General features: G+C 48.0%; 2 protein-coding genes across 3 annotated transcripts in view; one reads left to right on the forward strand and one right to left on the reverse strand.

The window, feature by feature from the left end:
• Positions 1–1,930, forward strand: part of TBXA2R (thromboxane A2 receptor) — a 35,572-nt gene extending 33,642 nt beyond the window's left edge. For both annotated transcript variants that reach the window (XM_053289209.1, XM_053289210.1), the window contains one exon: positions 1,534–1,930. In XM_053289209.1, the coding sequence (XP_053145184.1) occupies positions 1,534–1,803 (270 nt within the window). In that variant the 3' untranslated portion in view covers positions 1,804–1,930. The remainder of the gene's footprint in view (positions 1–1,533) is intronic.
• Positions 1,931–7,474: 5,544 nt separating this feature from the next.
• On the reverse strand, positions 7,475–19,873 carry GIPC3 (GIPC PDZ domain containing family member 3). Its single transcript, XM_053291108.1, has 6 exons — positions 19,554–19,873; positions 18,470–18,655; positions 16,013–16,193; positions 12,557–12,669; positions 9,382–9,463; positions 7,475–8,211 (listed from the first exon to the last, which is right to left on the reverse strand). Exons 1-6 carry the CDS (start codon positions 19,836–19,838, stop codon positions 8,060–8,062), a joined length of 999 nt encoding a protein of 332 aa, XP_053147083.1. The 5' UTR covers positions 19,839–19,873; the 3' UTR covers positions 7,475–8,059.
• Positions 19,874–21,853: the final 1,980 nt, after the last annotated feature.

Below are 21,853 nucleotides of genomic sequence, written 5' to 3' on the forward strand. Positions count from 1 at the left end.
TTAAAACAAAACAAAACAAAAAACCAACCGTTAGTATACATTAATCATTGCCTGTTAATATTTCTTCTTTTTAACATAGCCACGAAGGAAAAATAGCAATCTAGAAACCTTAAATGCTGCCTCCCTAATGACACATTGCTCCTTTAATGTTGTGCATTTTAATTCTGTGCTGCCTCCCTTTTCTCCTTCTTGATTCCAGTGTAATTAGGAGAAGTTCCAAAATTACTTCCAGAATTGGAACGTGTGTGGTTTGTTAAAACAGAGAGGGAAGGATGAAAATTCTCAGTGTTAACTTTGGTAAAACACTGCAAAAAAGCAACCATTGTGACAGCATGATTCAGTGTCACAGGATTCTTTGTGGTGTTTTACTGATGCGCTCCGTGTGCTCCTGCGCAAAAACTACATAAAAAGACTCTTGTGGCACTGATACATACCATCCCATCTGGTGCTTTTTTTGCAGTGTTTTATCAAAGTGCACGTCAATAATTTTGATACACACACACTCATAGATACGGCCATGTCAGAATTGCTTTTTTGTTCTGTGCTTTAAAAAAACCAAAAAACCCTATGTGCACATCACCCCTGGGAAAACAGGATGGTGTTGAAAGCCATGTCCCAGAGCACATGTGCTAGGTTCTGTGAAAAATTATAAACGGATAAAATAAAAAAAATGGGGGACTCCTAAAGCATCTGTTCCTGTTTTGAAATGAGAGCAGGTGATTCAGAACATCTGGAGAGGAATTCAGATGAGGGGAAAAGTGAGGTCAGCTGCCTAGAGATTTGTATTTGGGCTGTATAAACATGTACAAAATAAATAAAAGGCAATGCTGGAAGCGTCTCTGTCGCTATGACCCAAACTCTTGGAATCCATGCGAAATCCATGCGGAGAGGAGAGCTGGTCTTGTGGTAGCAAGCATGACTTGTCCCCTTAGCTAAGCAAGGTCTGCCCTGGTTGCATATGAATGAGAGACTTGATGTGCAAGTGCTATAAGATACTCCCCGTAGGGCAGGGGTGGGGAACCTTGGCCCTCCAGCTGTTTTTGAACTACAACTCCCATAGTGCAAAAACAGCCGTAGGGGATGGAGCCACTCTGGGAAGAGCAGAAGAAGGTTCCCAGTTCCCTCCCTGGCAGCATCTCCAAGATTGGGCTGAAAGAGACTCCTGCCTGCAACCTTGCAGAAGCCGCTGCCAGTCTGTGAAGAGAATACTGAGCTAGATAGACCAAGGGTCTGACTCAGTACATGGCAGCTGCCTATGCTCCTATGCCTGCTAGGGATGTGCACGAACCGGACCGGTCTGGCACTGAGGGGGGGTGTCTACCTTTAAGGGCAGGGGGGTAGAACTTACCCCTCCCGCTGTTCTCCCCCCTCCGGCGCTGCAGTTTAAATCAAAGTTTTGGGGGCGGCCGCGTTCCTCCCTGCCGCCCCTGCCCCCGTCGTTGCCCGGAAGTTGCAGTACTATAAGCGCGCACGTGCCACGTGGTTCCGTGCACACCACTAACGCCTGCTCTCTTGTTTCCTCCTCTGCTGCAGATATTCATTGCCCAAACGGCACTGAAGACGCCTCCTGTCGGTTTCGCCCCCAACCAGATTCCCCGTGAGACCGAGAAGATGCTGCTGATCTACCTGCGTGTGGCCACCTGGAACCAGATCCTCGACCCCTGGGTCTACATCCTGTTCCGCCGGGCGGTGCTGAGACGCATCTACCCCAGCTTCAAACCTCGGCCCTCTATCATCTCTCTGTACCCCACGCTCAACCCATCCCTGCGGCGGAAATTTACCCAGGAGTCTGTGCTCCCATAAGAATGGTCCTTCAGATTCTACGGCCCCTCCCCAGCAAGGCAGAAGCCACCCATTACAGAAACGGGAAGTGGCTTTGCTCCCATATACCACTCACTGCTGCAACCTGGCTGTCACCACAGGGAGAAGCTGCTCGGTGTATACTCTCACCTGCCTGTATTCTGTCCCCCCGCCACACCCCGGACTTGATCTTCGGACCCAGAAGGCCCCCAAGTGTATCCGGCTTCACCCATAATCTCTCCTTTGGCAGAGCTGGGGTAGGCGTTCCTTGTCATGCCCACAGGCCCTTTGGCCCAGTATGGATGCTCGGTGTGCTTGCGCTTTATCAGTCTGGGGACAGAGGAAAAGATGGATGCCTCAACCAGTCCCAACGAGCAGAGCAGCTTGGCCAACAGGAACAGGGATTTCTAGTCCTGTGGGGAATATGACAGTCCAGTGGTCAGGGTAGCGCATGGAGCATGTCAACTGCATGCATGATTGTTGCGTTAATAAAGGTGATGGTGTTTTGTCTGTGCAAAAGCTGTCTCCTTTGGCTGGAAGGGTGCTGCACCCAATCTGCACAGAAGGGTCCCAGACCTGTGATGTCTCGGAGAGGGAGACCTCTGAAATCCTCCTCCCTCCACATTTCCCCCTGGATTTTGGAATTCCAAATTATCAAACAAAAAAAGGCCATCCTGCTTCATTGCCTCCTTTATTTCTGAATTCCATAGAGGGCCTCCCATGTGAATTTCCCACACCTTTCTGTGGATTTCCCACACCTTTCTGTCCCTCTGTTTCTTTTCTCCTCCGCATTACCAGTTTGCTGGTGCACACACTGATCACACACTACCAGACAAAGGCCAAGAAACACTTCGGTGTACAATTGTACCAAGATGAGTTATGTGCAGTGTTTTGACTCGTGCACAGGAGTGTGCGTGTGTGCATCACAGGAAACTGTGCAGAAAACACCTGGAGACGGTGACAGGGATCCTCATGTCAAGATTAAATTTTCACAGTGCTGTGTCCATGTGCATTAGACACATACTGAATGGAGTGGCAAATGGGGCATGCCAGCGTGGTGTAGTGGTTAGAGTGCTGGACTAGAACCGGGGAGACCCGAGTTCAAATCCCCATTCAGCCATGAGACTTGCTGGGTGACTCTGGGCCAGTCACTTCTCTCTCAGCCTAACCTACCTCACAGGGTTGTTGTGAAAGAGAAACTCAAGTATGTAGTACTCTGGGCTCCTTGGAGGAAGAGCGGGATATAAATGTAATAATAATAATAACTCTGAAATTAATCTTATATCTATTTTCAAAAGAGATGAAAATGTTATGATCCTTATGAAAAGAAGAAAAATACAGTGGAAAACTAATCAATTATATTAGAACATATCGAACTTGCTCAAAATAAATTTATAAATTCTAAGTCAACAGAGAAAAATATAAAATATCAATACACACCTATAAATATGGGAACTATAAATACAAAATAAATAACTATAAACAAAGATATGAAAGTCTCAACAATAATACAAAAACTATATTAAAGCTATACAAAAACATAGACATAGATGAGGAATGAGTATTCCAGTATCCAGGGCATGAAAACAGTAATGTACAAGGATATTCTTCGTCTACATATGGGAGACCCACAAGCATGTCCACAAGACTATCACTCTGATTTAATTGAATGAATTATTTTAGGAATTTATTCCCCTGGGTCCATGCAAAAAGTCTAGCTTCTCCTTGTACATTACTGTTTTTCCAAGAGTTTATCTATTCATGGCATATTTGTGACGGGCTTCACTGTATTCAGTTCTCTTCCAACAACGGAGGGACTTTTCCACCATATTATGGACTTTCATGCCCTGGATACTGGAATACTCATTCCTCATCTATGTCTATGTTTTTGTATAGCTTTAATATAGTTTTTGTATTATTGTTGAGACTTTCATATCTTTGTTTATAGTTATTTAATTTGTATTTATGGTTCCCATATTTATGGGTGTGTATTGATATTTTATATTTTTCTCTGTTGACTTAGAATTTATAAATTTATTTTGAGCAAGTTCAATATGTTCTAATATGTTTTTAATAGTTTTCCACTGTATTTTTCTTCCTTTCACACAGTCTTTTTATTTGTGGTACCTTTGTTTTTACGTGTTACCCATTTTTTTTATTTGTGACTGTAATGATCCTTATGGGTGCATAACTCGAGTACCTACAGGCGAGGGGGAGGTCCCAGAACAGACTCGGGGTAACCCGCAAATAGTCGTTTTCACAAAAATCTGAAAGGGGGGGGGTCGAAAGGCCTCTCAAAAACACCCCCCCAAGTAACTCAATGGAATGGAATGTTTGTGGGTTCCGAGGGCACGTAACAGACAACCGGATGGGTAGACCTAATGGAACTCGGTAAGAAAATTGGTGATGGGGGAGCTTGAAGCAGGAGAGCAGGACCTTTCTCAGCTTGAAGAATGCTCCCTCAAGACAGACACAAACCCTTCTGCTTCTGCGGGTGAAGGATGTCTGAAACTCTTGTTTCCTCACCAGCCATTTCACAGCCTGTTTCCTGAGAGGGAAGGGTCTGACACATTTAAGCTCTTGGCATGTGGGAGGGTTAATCCAGCCTCCCAAATAACATAAAAACCAACTGTACGGGTCTGAAGTCTCCACAGGGACAGTGTGGGAAGTTGCTCACTGAATCTATTAATCTGCACACACAGACAGAGTCACGGCCACACAATAAACTCAGAACATTCCTCGTTTCTATCCACACCAGGGATCTGCTGCAACGTTTTGTCACGAGTCCAGACTCGCTTTAAGAATTGTCCAGGGTCAGCTGGGCTGCAGCCAGAGAAACAATAATGGAATAGAGAGTGTTTCTGTGGCAGAGTGAGAGATGCCTCTGAGAAGCCCACAGGGTCGAGGTGCTGGCTGGCATTTTCTCTTGCTCTTGCTCCCCTGCAACTGGTATTGAGAGCCATCTTGCCTCTGAGGCTGGAGATGGCCTGTAGCCACCGGACTAGTAGCCCTTGATAGACCTGTCCTCCATGAATTTGTCTAAGCCCCTTTTAAAGCCATCCAAACTAGTGGCCGTCACTACATCCCGTGGCAGAGAGTTAACAGATTTTTAGATTGTGAGTCCTTTGGGGACAGGGAGCCATCTTTTTTATTTTATTCCTCTAGGTAAACTACTTTGGGAACTTTTGTTGAAAAGCGGTATGTAAATACTGGTTGTAGTAGTAGTAGTAGTAGTTCCACAGATTAATTTACGTGCTGTGTGAAAAAGTACCTCCTCCTTCTGGTCCTACATTTCCCAGCCTTCAGTTGCATGGGATGACCCTTGGTTCTAGTGTGGTGTGAGAGGGAGAAACATTTCTTGCTGTCCTCTCGTTCTACTCCATGCATAATTTTATACACCTTTATCATGTCTCCCCGTAGTCACCTCTTTTCCAGACCGAAGAGCCCCAGATGCTGTAGCCCTGCCCCATAAGGAAGGTGTTCCAGGCCCCTGATCATCTGGGTTGCCCTCTTCTGCACCGTTTCCAGTTCTACAATATCCTTCTTAAGATACAGTGACCAGAACTGTATGCAATACTCCAAATGTGTCCGCACCACAGATTTGTATAAGGGCATTATAATATTAGCATTTTTTATTTTCAGTCCCCTTCCTAATTATTCCTGGCATGGAACTGGTCTTTTTTTACAACTGCCAGGCACTAAGTCAACACTTTCAATGAGCTGTCCACCATGACCCCATGATCTCTTGATCCTGGGGTGAGTCACTGACACCTCAGACCCCATCAGCGTATATGTGAATTTGGGGCTTTTGGACCCCAATAGGCATAATTTTACACTTGCCATCAGTGAACCGCATTTGCCATAGTGTCCCCCACTCACCCAATTTGGAGAGATCTTTTTGGAGCTCTACACAATCTGTTTTGTATTTCACTACCCTAAATAGTTTCGTGTCATCTGCAAATTATTTCCACCTCACTGCTTACCCCAACTTCTAGAGCATTTATGAAAAAGTTTAAGAGCACTAGTCCCAGTACATATCCCTGGGGGACCCCACTTCTTTCTTTCCCCCATTTAGAGAAATGTCCATTTATTCCTACCCTCTGTTTCCTGTCCTTAAACCAGTGCCAAACTCCAATCCACACATGAACCTGTCCCCTTATCCCATGACTTCTAAGTTTACTCAAGAGCCTCTGGTGGGGAACTTTGTCGAAAGCTTTTTGCAAGTCCAAGTATACTATATCAACGAGATCACCTTTATTCACATGTCTATTGACACTCTCGAAGAACTCCAAAAGGTTAGTGAGTCAAGACTTGCCCACGGCAGAAGCCACGCTGGTTCTCCTTCAGCGAGGCCTGTTCTTCTATGTTTAACCATTTTGTCCCTAAGTATGCTTTCCATCAATCTACCCAGCACAGAACTTAAGCTAATTCCAGTCCTCTGGTACAGAGCCTGTTCCTTGGGACAAGTTACATATTTTTGCTAGGAGATCAGCAATTTCACATTTGTGTTCTTTCAGAACTCTTAGGTGGATGCCATCTGGCTCTGGCAATTTGTTAATTTTTAGTTTTCAAGACAGTTTAGAACATCCTCTCTTGTCACCTCAACTTGGGCTAGTCCTTCAGCCTCCATGCCTGAGAAGCTCAGTTCTGGAGAGGGTATATGGTCAGTATCCTCTGCAGTGAAGAAATAACTTATTCAGCTTCTGAATTAAACTCCCCAAACTCTCTTTTTGCACCCCTTATTATCTCCTTGCATTTCTTTTGCCAGAGTTTATGTTCCTTCCTGTCCTCTTCATTTGGGCAGGACTCCCTATTTTCTGAAGGAAGTCTTCTTCCCTTTTATAGCTTCCCTGACTCTACTTGTTAGCCATGCTGGTGTCCTCTTGAACTTGGTGGTACCTTTCATCCTTCTTGGTATATATTCCAACTGAGCTTCTAGTATTGTGCTTTGGAATAAGTTCTTTCTGGAGTGATCTGACCCTCCTGACTTTCCCTTTCAGCTTCCTTTTCCCCAGTCCCCACATTTTTGAGAAGGTTCCTCTTCCGAAGTCCAGCACATCTGTGTTGGACTTCATTGACAATTCTCCACTCACACATAAGCTGAACTGGATCACACTATGGTCACTGTTCCCCAATGGTTCTACAACTCTGACATCTCAGAAACCTGCCCACAAGGATTCTGCAGACCCCACACTGGGCTAAAGCACACTCCAGGCCATCCAGGAGAGGTATCCATGTCCAATTCTATCCTTTTACATGGTTGGACAGCCAGTTGTGAAATTCAAAAGAGGATTTCAGGGCTTTTCTCCAGGAGAAACCATCTTTCTTACATCCCTCAGGATTTTCCCCATACCCGGCAATCCATGTTCCCACTGGAGAAACACTGTACAAAATTCACCTTGATGCTACTAGATTTGTGAACAATCACCTTTTTTGCAGTGTATGGTCAATTTGAGCCTTTGAAATGGCTCAGTTTAATTTATACCGACCATAAAAAGATATAGGCCTTGGAAATTTGGAAAGGATTGGAAGCTGCAAACTATTGAAAAGTTGTGGTGTATTGAATTTGGTCTTGTTGCAGGAGTAATTTAAAAAGATTATCCTAGTTAAACTAGAGTGAAGGAGCACCTGTGTGCATCAGAAACACACTGCACCAAAATAATCATACCTACAATCATAATCAAGATCACTTTTTTGTAATGTTTTAGCAATGCACATGGGGAGCGTGGAAGAGGGAAAGATGCATTCTATTTCTATTCTGCAATTAATTCTATCCTTTCTTCTAGTTCAGAGCTGCACAACTTTGGAACTCCAGCTCTTGTGGGACTATAACTCCCATCGCCCCCATCATAAGTGTCCAATATGGATGATGGGAGTTGTAGTCCAACTTCAGCAAGCAGTCCAAAGTTGTGCAGCCCTGTTCTAATTAACCCAGAAATCAGGACAAGAGCAAAATTCCGAAACCGTAAAGAAAGGCTGTGGCGAGGAATCCCTACAATCCTGGGACCCACGGAGAAGGTTCAAAGGGGCAGCACAGGCTTTAGTGCCGAACAGCTCTCCTGCCAGATTTGGGATCAGGCGAAATCTTCTAAAATGTTTGTGTTTGAAACTCACCCTTAAGCAATTAAAAAAATAAATAAATAAAAATAACCACTCCGGATAGAAAGAGCTGGCCAAGAAAATATTGACCGGGGTGGGGTGGGAGACAGAGGGGATTCTTTGCTGGGGAGGGAGGTAGCAGCAGCTGACCCTCCGCCTGCTACTTGGAGTCGCCTCTGGATTCGTAGATCGCTGTCCAGACCTCAGCGACAAACTCTTCCGGAAAGGCAAATTCCCCCAAGAGCGAGTCCAGGCCACGGGCAAAGTCTTCGGGGTCGTGGCGTTCCTTGGACATCTCCACCATGGTCGACGCTGTGGAAGGAGCGGCTGCTGTGAGTGTTTGGTAGGATATCGCTGTGGGGACCCCCACCTCCCACCCCCACAAATCCCAGCCTTCCCAAATGAAGGGCGCTCGTTGGTGTGAAAGCAGAGCAGGGTTGCACCAAACCAGGAAAGGGCAAGCCCAGGATCAGAGTGTCATGACCCTGGGCTCAAGCGGAGGAGGAGAGCTGGTCTGGTGGTAGCAAGCATGAATGCCCCCTTGCTAAGCAGGGTCCACCCTGGTTCACATTTGGATGGGAGACTCTCTGAGCAGCACTGTCAGATGATGGGGCCACTCTGTGAAGAGCACCTGCATACAGGAGGTTCCAAGTTCCCTCCCTGATAGCATCTCCAAGATCGGGTTGAGAAGGTTTCCTGCCTGCAACCTTGGAGGAACTGCTGCCAGTCTGTGAAGACAATACTGAGCTAGATAGACCAAGGGTCTGACTCAGTATATGGCAGCTTCCTATGTTCTTAAGTCCTCTTTCACACAAAATGCCTAACCAGCAGGCAGAACTCCCTGCCACAAGATGCAGCCATGATCACTAGAATAACAGAATGTTAGGGCTGGAAGGACCCTTGGAGGTCTTCCAGACCAACCCCTTGCTCAGGGCAGGAATCTGCCACAGGATCCCTGGCAGGTCACTGACCGGCCTCTGTTTGAAGACCTTCAGTGAAAGGGAGCCCACCACCACTTCATGAGGCAGGCTGTCCCACTGCCCCACAGCAATTATTGGCCACTAGCTTAAAAAGAACTCGGTGCCACACTTTTAAAAGGGAATCATTTGTCACATCCAAGGAGGAGGAGACATCTGTCAAAGATAAGTCATAATGGCTTCATGGAACCTCCAGGATCAGTGGCAGTATACCACTGAATACCGGCTGGTGGGAAGCAACCATGGGAGAGGGCTGCTCCCACCCCTGATCTCCTGGGTGAGACCAACGTTGCATCTAGTCCATCCTCCTGTTTCCCACAGTGGCCAACCCGATGCCTTCTCCGCTTGTCTGCCTTCCAGAAAAATGGGCATTTAAAGGTAGACTGTCTCTGAACATGGAGGGTCTATATAGCCCTTGTGGCTGCTGGCAATGGCTCTTGGCCTGTTGGATTTCTGCCTGCCGCTCAGCTTTTTAAAGCAAAGGAGTACCTTGATCTCTACTCACCCAGCTCCACATCGCGAATGCCCATGTAACTTTCCAGTAGGTCATCCACTTTTCGGGCGGCTTCTTCCTCAAACTCACTAGGCTGTTAGAGGGGAGAGAGAAGTATCAGATGGAGAGGATAGCTGGTCTTGTGGTAGCAAGCATGACTTGTCCCCATAGCTAAGCAGGGTCCGCCCTGGTTGCATATGAAAGGGAGACTAGAAGTGTAAGCACTGAAAGAGATTCCCCTTCTTAGGGGATGGAGCCGCTCTGGGAAGAGCAGAAGGTTCCAAGTTCCCTCCCTGGCAGCGTCTCCAAGATCGGGCTGAGAGAGATTCCTGCCTGCAAGCTTGGAGAAGCCGCTGCCAGTCTGTGAAGACAATACTGAGCTAGATAGACCAAGGGTCTGACTCAGTATATGGCAGTTTCCTATGTTCCTATATAACTGCAACACCGTGACTTAACAGGGGTATCCCAGTACCGGGGCTGCACAACTTTGGCCCTCCTGGAGATGCTGGACTACAACTCCCATCATCCCCGACTACTCACCGCTGTGGCTGGGGGTGATGGGAGTTGTAGTCCAGCACCAGCTGGTGGGCCCAGTTTGTGCAGCCCTGCTCTATAGGGCGGGCAGCTCTTGCTTCTGGCCTCTCAGAGGGGCCTAACAGTTCAAGGCAGAACAGCATGGCGGAGTGGATAAAAAAGCATCACACTTGAGGAGACGTGGGTTCGAATCCCCCCTCGCCCACCACCAAGCTTGGTTTGTTCTATCCTTTGACTGGGTTTGCTACATTTATAACAGCAGCATCTAAAGAATATTACAAACCAGGTCAAAGGATAGAAGAAGGAGAGCTTGGAGGGCAAGGAAAAAGAAGAAGAAAAAACACACCAAGCGGTTCACAAAATGGGCTGAATAATCCATTGTGAAAAAAACACAATGAAGAACGCGGAAAGAGTAGCATTTAAATCAGCAAAGGTTTAAACCGGTTCAAATAGGGAACAGCTTTAAGCTGCAAAACGAAACTCCTTCGGAAGGAGGACAGAGAAGCAGGGAACCTGCCTAACCTCTCTGGGAAGTAGTTTTCCAGAATTCTGGCTGCCAGCAAAAAGATCCTCTCTTGGCGAAACCTCCCTCGCAGGTTTGTTGTGATGCTAACGTTGGGGGTGGAAGAGCAACACATGGGCCACCCTGAGCCTTTTGGAGAAAGGACAGGATCAATATGGAGCAAGCTCAGGGCAGTCCTCAGGGGGCTTTTTCCAGCCAGGGCAGAAAATAATATGCAGTATCTCCTGCAATCTGGACGTTATTGTGTATCGGACACCCAGAACTGATTATCTTGCAGAATGCAGGTTGCCTGGGGACCCTCTCCGCCAGCCCCTTGCTGGACCTAGAGTAGGGTTGCCATATTCTGGCTCTTCAAATCCAGGTGCCCTAATTTGCATATTATTTAAATTGGCTTGCAAATCATTTGCATATTATACAAATTAACAGGTGCATTCTCCAGTGTATGTATTTATTTATTTATTCGATTTATATACCACCCTTCCAAAAATGATTTGTATTTACTCTGGATATCTACCAACAATAGTTGGGGGAAATATCTTTGCCTGACTATTCTCCTTAACATATTACCAGCAGCAATAGAACAAAAAACAACCCCACCGCAAAAGCACAGGTTTTTAATTAAGGCTGCACTTCTGTACACACTTATTTCAGAGAAATCTGATTGAAATCAACAATGCTTGCTTCTAAGTAGGCATGCATAGCCTTTAAACATGACAATACACAACCTAATAGGCAGGCAGTGATTTACACAAAAAGCAAGCTATCTTCTCAACTGCCTGATAAGAGATTATGATGATGATGATGATTACATTTATATCCCGCTCTTCCTCCAAGGAGCCCAGAGTACTACATACTTAAGTTTCTCTTTCACAACAACCCCGTGAAGTAGGCTAGGCTGAGAGAGAAGTAACTAGCCCAGAGTCACCCAGCAAGTCTCATGGCTGAATGGGGATTTGAACTCGGGTCTCCCCGGTCCTAGTCCAGCACTCTAACCACTACACCACGCTGGCTCTTTATCAGGGGATCTTTGTCAGATCCCCTGCTGATAAAAAACAAGTCAACATTCCTTAGGGGATTACTATACAGAAAGCCACACAGTGTACAGAAGCAGCTGGGCAGAGCTTTCTCAGCCTGCTTTCGCTCCGCCAGTAAAATCCAGGCAAACTGGACGGCACATTTGAAATCAGGGTAAAATATGGGTGAATTCAGCAGCTGGGTGGAGGAGCCAAAATTCGGAGGCCACCCGAAATTCCGGGTGACATGGCAACCCTTAGAGCGGTCCAGACCCTTCTGGGCTGCAGGCAGAAATTTCAAGGTCTGGGAAGCCATACAACCTTCCCCATCTCTCCCATGATTCCTCAGGGCTCTCCCAGTCCCTAATTGGCTAGGAGATCTATAGGCACCTTCCCTGATTGGCTAGGAGGCCTATGTGAGTCTTCTCTGATTGGCTAGAAGGCCTACGCGAGCCTTCCCTGATTGGCCAGGAGGCCTACGCGAGCCTTCCCTGATTGGCCAGGAGGCCTACGCGAGCCTTCCCTGATTGGCCAGGTGGCCTACGCAAGCCTTCCCTGATTGGCCAGGAGGCCTACGCGAGCCTTCCCTGATTGGCCAGGAGGCCTACGCGAGCCTTCCCTGATTGGCCAGGTGGCCTATGCGAGCCTTCCCTGATTGGCCAGGTGGCCTAAGCGAGCCTTCCCTGATTGGCTAGGAGATCTATAGGCACCTTCCCTGATTGGCTAGGAGGCCTATGTGAGTCTTCTCTGATTGGCTAGGAGGCCTACGTGAGCCTTCCCTGATTGGCCAGGAGGCCTACGCAAGCTTTCCCTGATTGGCCAGGAGGCCTACGCGAGCCTTCCCTGATTGGCCAGGAGGCCTACGCGAGCCTTCCCTGATTGGCCAGGCAGCCTACGCGAGCCTTCCCTGATTGGCTAGGAGGCCTAAGTGAGCCTTCCCTGATTGGCTAGGAGGCCTACGTGAACCTTCTTGAATTCCACTTCAAACATGCATGTCCGATTGCTTCACGCCATTCCTGTGGACATCTGTTTCCTATTTTGCCACAGAAATTTCTGCCCGATTGAGAAATGGGAGCCTGACAAATACGGCCTGCTCCCCTTCCCCCTCCTGACTCACCGCCTCCTCCACAGTGGCGCTGCCCTTGGCACGCAGCCGTAGGGTCTCTCTGCCGCTCGCCACCTTCCCCTCGCTGGGGCTCTTGTTGCTCCGTGTCCGCTGGCTGATCATATCTGGTGGGGGCAGAGCACACACACAAGAGAGGCATTGGATGGTGACCTCCAGTCTTCCTGATTCATTGGTCAGGTCAAAGTGCGACTTCCCAAATGCCGTTCTGGGGAGACACAGTGACTCACACAGAGAGGCGCCAGGCAGTCTCCTCTGACAGAAGATATCCTGCTGTGTTTTTGTATTCGGAGCAAATGAAGACTCGTATCACACCCAGAACAGAAACAGGGCAGAATCGCATGTTCCCCAGCACAGGCTGACGAGAAACCAACAACAACAACAAATATGTATATACCGCTTTTCAACAGAGGTTTCCAAAGCGGTTTACACATACATACAAACAAACAAGACAGATAAGATGGATCCCTGTCCCCAAAGGGCTCACAATCTAAAAAGCAAAGTATGTTAGACACCAGCAACAGACATTGGAGGGATGCTGTGCTGAGAGTGGACAGGAAGGCCACCTCCAGCCTCCAAGGCAGGATGTCTCTGAGTACCAGTTGCAGGGAGTCACAGCAGGAGAGAGGACATGCCCCTTTCAACTCCTGCCTGTGGCTTCCAGTGGCATCTGGTGGGCCACTGTGCAAAACAGGAGGGCAGACTAGATGGGCCTCCTCGGGCCTGATCCAGCAGGGCTGTTCTAAAAAAGGACATTGTAGAACTGGGAAAGGTGCAGAAGAGGGCAACCAAGATGATCAGGGGCCTGGAGCACCTTCCTTATAAGGTAAGACTACAACACCTGGGGCTTTTTAGTTTAGAAAAAAGACGACTGCAGGGAGACATGATAGAGGTCTATAAAATCATGCATGGTGTAGAGCAGTGATTCTCAAACTTGGGTCCTCAGGTGTTATTGGACTTCAACTCCCATAATCCCCAACCAAAGGCTACTGAGGCTGGGGATTATGGGAGTTGAAGTCCAATAACACCTGAGGACCCAAGTTTGAGAATCCCTGGTGTAGAGAAAGTGGATGGAGAGAAACTCTTCTCCCTTTTCCATAACACTAGAACCAGGGGTCATCCCATGAAATTGATTGCCACGAAATCTAGGACCAGCAAACGGAAGTACTTTTTCACACAACGCATCGTCAGCTTGTGGAATTCTCTGCCACAAGATGCAGTGACAGCCAACAACCTGGTTGGGCTTTAAGAGCGGTTTGATCAACGGCTACTAGTCAGAGGGCTAAAGGCCACCTCCAGCCTCAAAGGCAGAGGATGCCTCTAAGTACCAGTTGCAGGGGAGTCACAGCAGGAGAGAGGACATGCCCCTTTCAACTCCTGCCTGTGGCTTCTCAGGGGCATCTGGTGGGCCACCGTGTGAAACAGGATGCTGGACTAGATGGGCCTTGGGCCCGATGCAGCAGGGCTGTTCTTATTCTTATGACCAGTTGCTTCCCCGCTGGAAAATAAAGAGAATCACCATGTTAAAAAGGTGCCCAGTTAGCAGGGGAGAAATGAGAAACGATGACCAACACACAGCAGCAACGCACAGAGATGCAGCCGGCACCTCTGGCATGGGTGGGTACTTGGGCTTCCCTAGAGCTTTTGATTGATGGATGGATTACGTGCCGTCAAGTCGTTGTCGACTCTTAGCGACCACAGAGATAGATTCTCTCCAGGACGATGCTCTGTCTTCCACTTGGCCTTTCAGGTCTCTCCGTGGTGCCTTCATGGCTGTCGTGGCTTTTACATCCATCTATTTCTCATGCAACACATTTGATCTTCTTGTGGTATGCTACTGCGCCCTGGTGCATCGATGGAGAACGACTTGGTTAAGGAAGGTCCCCAATTATGCTTGCTTGGAGTGACTGGGACAGTGGCCCTTTGTGGTTGCTGCTGGGGAACCTTGTGGGAACTGGCATCGTTCAGAGTTTCCAAGTTGCAGCAAGCCAGTTTATTGCTCTGGGAAAGGAGAGGGAAATCCCGGCCTTACGGCCCTTGGAGCTGACGCTCTATTAGCATGATAGCTAAAAATACGTCAACTCCAAATATGTCAACGCACTTAACGGGTGCAGGGAGATGCTTTGAGCTGGTGTTTAGGGCACGATCCATGGTTTTACGGGGGGATTTCCGTACTCCACCCAAAGGGATGCAGACACTTCAGAAAAAAGGACCACAACACCCCAAAAGATCAAGGGACGGGTGTATTAAATGAGTCGAGGGGAGAGATGACAACAGAAGGGGTCCAACTCATAAATGTAGCAATCGGAGTCATGTGCCACACCTCCTTCTAAGCTCCCTGCGAGACACACACACAGCACAGCTGTCTTCCAACGGTGCACATAATATGTACAGCACTGGTCTCTTCTTGGGTGTAACAACCAGGACTAGAACCCAGGGGTTGAAATGACAAGGAAGCAAATTTAGCCTAGACATCAGGAGGCGTTGCTAACAGTAAAGGCTGTAAATTCCTAATAAGTACAGGCTATTGCACACAGGAGCAGTCTGCCTTGTGCGCTGATGGGCTCTCCTCTAGACGTTTCCAAACAGAGGCCGGACGGCCATCTGTCATGGTGCTGCAGCAGATTCTGGTACTGAGCCAGGGTAGGTCTAGAAGACCTCTAGGGTCCCTTCCAACTCTGACATTCTATGATTCTACGGACTGATTCTGAACAATAGCATAGGGGAAGGAATAGCATTATGGGAGGAGAGCTGGTCTTGTGGCAGCAAGCAGGAATAGTCCCCTTTGCTAAGCAGGGTTTGCCCTGGTCTGCATTTGAATGGGAGACTACATGTGTGACACTGCAAGATATTCCCCTCAGGGGATGGAGCCGCTCTGGGAAGAGCATCTGCCTGCTTGCATGCAGAAGGTTCCCAGTTCCCTCCCCAGCATCTCCAGAGGGAAAAGCTCCTGCCCGCAGTCTCAGAGAAGCCGCTGCCAGTCTGTGTAGACAAAACTGAGCTAGATGGTTCAATGGTCTGACTTGGCAGAAGGCAGCTTCCTATGTTCCTATGACTGCAGCTCAGTGGCAGAATGCTTGCTTTGCAAGGAGAAGGCCCTAGGTTTGGTCTTGGGCATCTCCGAGCAGGACTAGGAAAGACCCCCGTTGGAAACTCTGGAACTCTGTTGCCACCAGAGCACACTGGCCAGGAGAAGAAGCTGCTGGCCGCCTGTCCCAGAATCCTCCTGGTTCTGCAAACCAGGTGATTCCAGAAAGCCAGGCCCGTGCCGCCACCTGCTATAAAGTTCCTAGAGCTTCTCCCTTTCCTCATTTTGGCCAAGACAGTGTTGAGGAAGATCGTGGCGAATGGCTTTCACTGCGAACGCTGACCCTTTGCTCCAGGAACATAGCCACCCCATTGGGTAGGCAATGAAGGAGGTCCCACCCCACATCCCTGCCGCCCACTCACCAAAGGCCCGTTTCGGCTGCACCAGCCTCAAGGTGAACGGCTGGGCCTTGGGCATCTCCCGCAACATCTTGGCAACTTCGTAATGGCGGCATCCGACGATGGTTTGGTCGTTGATGGCCTCGATGCTGTCGCCGACGCAGACGGTCGGGATCCGGTTGATGATGCTGCCTTCCTTGATGCGCTGTGAAGTGGCACCAGAAAGATGGCATTAGGACCCCAGAAGGGAAACCTCGGAGGAGGGAACCTTTTTCCCTTCACGGCTCATGTGACAACAAACTGGGGGCATGCTGAATCTCAGGTTCCAGGATGCATCACCTGCATCCTTTTTAGAGATGCAAAATGGCCCTCTGCAAACTCTGGCTGAGCTTGCTAGCTGGATAGTCCAGCATTGAGGACTGGTAGCTACCAGCTATTGAACCGCCCTGAGACCTTGGGTTGGGGCGGTATAAAAATGTGCTAAATAAATAAAATAAATAATATTGACTCTTGCCTCACTTGTTTGTGTCAGGAATGGAGAGGAACATTTGGTGGTTTTAGCAGGAAGGTTAAGCAAGTGTGGGCTGGGTTAGTTTGTAAGCTGGCTAGCAGAGATGGGATTTTTCAGGGCCTGCTGGTTGTTTTGGGGCGGATTGAAGTTGGCTTTAAAAGTTTATTATTTATGTATTTATGTATTTATTTAATACATTTCTATACTGCCTGAAACACAAGTTCTCTGGGCGGCTTGCAAAACAATAAAAACAGCCAATAAAAAGATTAAAACATTTCAACAATTAAAATTAAAAAGTTAAAACTATCAAAACACAATTAAAACAGTATCTAATTAAAAGCCTGGGTGAACAAATTAGCCTGGGTGAACAAAAGTTAGCACTGCCTAGCCTTAATTGTAAACCGCCCAGAGATGCAAGCTTGGGGCGGCATAGGAATATTTTTTTACATTTTTTAAAAAAATCCTGTTACTGGGAATTTTTTGAAAGAAGTTGTTTTAGTGTTAACAGAAATGCCAGGGTACCAATTACTGTATTCTCCTAGAATAGGTTTATATTACCTGTGTTTTAGCTTCAGGTTGGGGGGCGGGGGAAATCCGTTCCACCAACAGAAATAGACTGGTTTGCTCAAATCTGGAGAGCAATGTATTGGGTGGATGGAATTAACCTCTTATAAAAATGCAAGAGAAACAGATACAATTGACCACTTTCCTAAGAAACAGGACATTTATTTATTCTTTACTGGAATGATAAAATGTTAGTGATCTAATCTTATACATTATTTTCTCTGATTTAACATCTGTTATCAGAGAAGAATCAACTCTATGAAGTTTTTAAATGCTTCGGCGTTGTGAAATAATATGAAAATGAAAAATGCCACAAGGGTCCACTTCTCTCTCCTCACAGTGCTGTGGAAAGTACAAAGCACATCTCCAGGGTGAGATAAGACTGTCTCTGTAGAGTGAGGCTCTTTTCTGAGCTAATGGGTTCATTTAACTCTTGATAGACCTCATTTTCCTTAATTCTAACCCTTTTTTTAAAAGTCCATCTGTTAGAAGCAGTCACTGCATCTTGTGTCAGGGAGTTCCGCAAATTGATTATGCTGTATCTCTCTCCCTCTCTCCTACAATGCTGTAGGAATAGGAGTAACCAAGCAACCCCAAAGTGCTTAATTTGCTCCCATTTCTGAAATGGTAATGATTTCTGAGTTCATGTGCATGTGTGGGAAAGGGACATTGAGTGTAGGATCAAGAAACTGCTCTTGATCTGCAGCCAAATAACAAAAAAATGTAAGTCTTCTTTGTGGACCATTGGGTCCCTCAGCAAACTTATTATCACAAATAAAATGGACTAGAAACTTAACTTTTCTCATGAATGCTGGATATTCAGAGAGGGAACCCAGAATATCCCAAAGGACTGGAGGCCAGCCACACCCCCACAGCCCGTGGATATTTCCCTGTATCTAAACTAAAGCCCATCACATCCTGTAGCACTGAGTTCCACAAGCTTATGGTGTGCTTAGGTAAAGCAGTGCTTCTGTTTCTCCATCCCAAATATACTGAAAGGCAGTTTCTTGAGTACTACAAGCTGACACCCTAACCCATCACCGCCTGTGCCTCCTTCCCCTGCTCTTGTGGAAAGGAGGAGAGCTGGTCTTGTGGTAGCAAGCATAAATGGTCCCCTTTGCTGTGCAGGGTCTGCCCTGGTTTGCATTTGAATGGGAGACCACATGTGAGCACCGTGAGATATTTCCCTTAAGGGATGAGACCTCTCTGGGAGAGCACCTGCCTGCTTACAGGCAGAAGGTTCCAAGTTCCCTCCCTAGCAGCACCTCCAAGATAGGGCTGAGAGAGACTCCTGCCTGCAACCTGGGAGAAGCCGCTGCCAGTCTGGGTAGACAAGACTGAGCTAGATGGACCAAGGGTCTGACTCAGTAGGAGGCCGCTTCCGATGTTCCTGTGTGCATTCCCACCTTGATAAAGGCATATCCGGCCCCGTTATCCGTGATGGTCAGCCCTAGGGCGTCCTCCGTCTTGGTCACCTCCACTTCTTTGGTCTCGCCCCGGATGTGGGCGAAAATGAAGTCCTCCAAACCGATCTGGCCTCCCAGTAACTTCAGCATGTCCACTTTGTGGGTGTTGAGGGTGCAAAACAGGATCTGGAGGAGACAGCAACTGCGTTACGAAGGCTGGGGATACAGACTATCGGCCGCTGGAGAGGGGGATGATGGGAGTTGTAGTCCCACAACAGAGAGCCACCGTTGTGCAGCCCTACTCTACGGAAAGGAGGCCTGGCGCCTAAGAGGACACCACATTGCTTTGGATCACAAGACGTGGAGCCTTGCCATGTCCCCCAGAATTTAGGGGAGCCCCCGGATTTTGGATTCTCCACCCGGCTGCTAAATTCCACCCAGATTTACACAGATTTCAAATGCACTGCCTGGATTGCCCGGATTTTACTCTGGTTCCGATCACATGGGAGGGCAGAGAAGGAGGGGAAAGTAACACAAATCTGTCAAAGAAACATAAATAAATAAATAAATAAATAAATAAATGCAAATTAGTTGCCACATAATTTGCATAGTATGCAAATTAGGCCACCCAGATTGGGGGAGCTTGCATATTATTAATATTATTATTATTATTATTAATAATAATTTGATTGCATATGGCAACCCTAAAGACGTGGCACCAAGCAAACCATCCAAAAATGACCCTCATCTTCCTTTTCAGCTCATCGGTCCCCCAAGAAACACGGATGCCAACCGGCTCCCGCCCATTTTATTCTAACAACAGTCCTGCGAGGAAGATTAGGCCGGGAGATTGGCTGGTCAGCCCAGAACAACCCAGAAGGCTCCACTATGGTCCATGGTGCAGAACAGGTAAACCCCTACTCCACCCTGCAAATATTTTGGCCAGGTAACTGGACAGTGCAAGAGAGCCTCTGAGGCTGCGCAGAGTGCCTTCTTGTCCCCGCCGGCTTATCAGGGACCCCACCCTGGCTCAAAGGCCTGGTTTCTCTTCAAGGCCCCCGAGCCGGAGCGCCGCCCTCCTCACCTCTGTCGGGGGGATGTCGAAGACCTCGGCGATTTTGGCGTACAGTTCCTTGACGTTGGTGAAGCCTTCGATCTTGCCGGTGGGGCTGCCATGGGCCAGCTGGGTGTGGAAGACAAGCCTGGGCCGCACCCGGTGGGGGGCGTGGGGCACTGGGGCCGGGCCGCTCGGGGCCGGAGTGTTCTTGCCCCCCTCGGAGGAGGCCTGGGCCACACCGTTCTCCATGGGTGTCCCCTCCAGCTGCTGGGCGTCTCCGCTCCTGCTCTGCCGGCCAGACCTGCGCAGCATCGCGCCACCCGCCTGCCCAACCACCGGAGATGGGCCCTGGCTGAATTATTGATGCCGCCGGCCTCCAGGTGGAACGGCAGGGTCGTAAGGCGATCCCAGGCCTGGCCGGCGGCCCAGAAATCTAATCTCCCTCTTTCAGCCGGGGAGAATTCCGGCAGGCGGCCAGGGCCCGCTGCCCAGTTACGGCGTCACCTCCTCACACTGGCCTCGGCGGAGGACGGGCAGTCAGATGGCAGGCACCTGTTCAGGTGGCACACCTGCAGGAGGGAATCTGCCGCAGGGTATTTTCCAGATGCTGTCAGCATCTCCTGAGACAGCTTGTACACCTGGCTGCTGTGTACAGAGAACGCCAGCATCCAGCCCCTTCAGCCTGGTTGCCGTATTGAAAGGAAATCTGAGTAAATAGCAGCCCAAAGATTTCTTCCCCTTTGTACTAGCAGGCATCAGAATGTGAGCAGAGTCGGGCAGGATCGGACAAAAGGCCCAGCATCCCGTTTCCAACAGCCAGATGCCTCTGGGAAGCCCCACAAGCAGGGCGGGAAGGTGACAGCTCTCCCCGGCTGTGGTGCCCCTAGCAACTGGTCTGGAGAGGTAGACTGCTCTTGAATGTGGAGGCCCCATTGCTGATTCATAGCTGTGGGTTGTCCCATCCTCCAGAAGAAAACTTTCTTTCTTTCTTTCTTTCTTTCTTTCTTTCTTTCTTTCTTTATTTATTTATTTATTTATTTGATTTCTATACCGCCCTTCCAAAAATGGCTCAGGGCAGTTTTCACAGAGAAATTAAAAATAAAAATAAAGAAGATAGGCAGAATCCTGACTCCTGGTGGATCACGCCAGACATTCATCTAGTCCTGTTTCAGGCCAGCCATCAGATGCCTGTGGGAAGCCCACAAGCAGCGATCTCCTATTGGTTGTCATTAACATCTGGTATCCAGAAATAGAACCACCTAATGGCGCAGCAGGGAAATGACTCAAATAGCAAGCCAGAGGTTTCCGGTTCAAATCCCTGCTGGTACGTTTCCCAGACTATGGGAAACACATATATGGGGCAGCAGCGATATAGGAAGATGCTGAAAGGCATCATCTCATACTGTGCAGGAGGAGAACATGGTAAACCCCTCCTGTATTCTATCAAAGAAAAACCACAGGGCTCTGTGGTCACCAGGAGTTGACATCGACTCGATGACACTCTTTACCTTTTATCCAGAAATAGACCTCCTCTGAGTATGGAGCTTCCACAAAGCTATTGGGACTTATCACTCATGATATCGCTCCTCCTCCATGAATTTTTCTACTTTCCCTTTAAAGCTAGCTAAGCTATGGGACTCACAGCTTGTGGCAGTGAGTTCCACAGATGTGTGAAGGAGCCCTCGCTTTTCTCTGCCCTGAATTTGGTTGGGTATGAGCCTGTAGCTTAGTAGAAGAGCATCTTACCCCTGCTAACTGGGCAAAGAGGCAACTTTTTTACGTGGTGATGCTCTTTATTTAGAAGGGGGAGAGTGGCCCTATCCACCCCCAGCACAGGACCTCCAGTGATTGCTGCTGGTGTCTATCTTATATTGTTTTTTAGATTGTGAGCCCTTCTGGGACAGGGATCCATCTTATCTTATTTATTATTATTTCTCTATGTAAACCGCTTTGGAAAGTTTTTTGTTGAAAAGTGGTATATAAATTGTTGTTGTTGCTTTGCATGCAAAAGGTCCCAGGTTAAAACATCTCCAGGTAGGGCTGCAAAAGCCTAAAACCTTGGAGAGCTGATGCCGGTCAGTGTAGCTAGTACTGAGCTAGATGGACCAAGGGTCAGACTCAGTATGGCAGCTTCCCATGTTTTAGGACTGTGTGCATGAGAGGAAAACATCTCTCTGTCCCCTTCCTCCACGCCATGCATAATTTAATCTATTTATAGTTTTATTATGTGTAGCCAAGCTGGCCAGTGTCTGAAGGCAACCATTACATGCCATGGTTGTGAGGGACTGAAGGACAAATTGCGTGGGTGCCAATTTGCTTAGATTGTA

This window comes from Hemicordylus capensis, chromosome 2 (genome assembly GCF_027244095.1).
Source record: "Hemicordylus capensis ecotype Gifberg chromosome 2, rHemCap1.1.pri, whole genome shotgun sequence".
NCBI lineage: Eukaryota > Metazoa > Chordata > Lepidosauria > Squamata > Cordylidae > Hemicordylus > Hemicordylus capensis.

Bases quoted from the DNA above. Each gene is read 5' to 3' on its own strand.
- GIPC3 (XM_053291108.1), bottom strand. From the start codon at position 19,838: ATGCTGCGCAGGTCTGGCCGGCAGAGCAGGAGCGGAGACGCCCAGCAG. The intron at 12,670-16,012 runs GTGAGTGGGCGG...TGCCCCCACCAG, and splicing joins GCAGCCGAAACGGGCCTTTG to ATATGATCAGCCAGCGGACA. The intron at 9,464-12,556 runs GTGAGTCAGGAG...CCCCTCTAACAG, and splicing joins GCGCCACTGTGGAGGAGGCG to CCTAGTGAGTTTGAGGAAGA.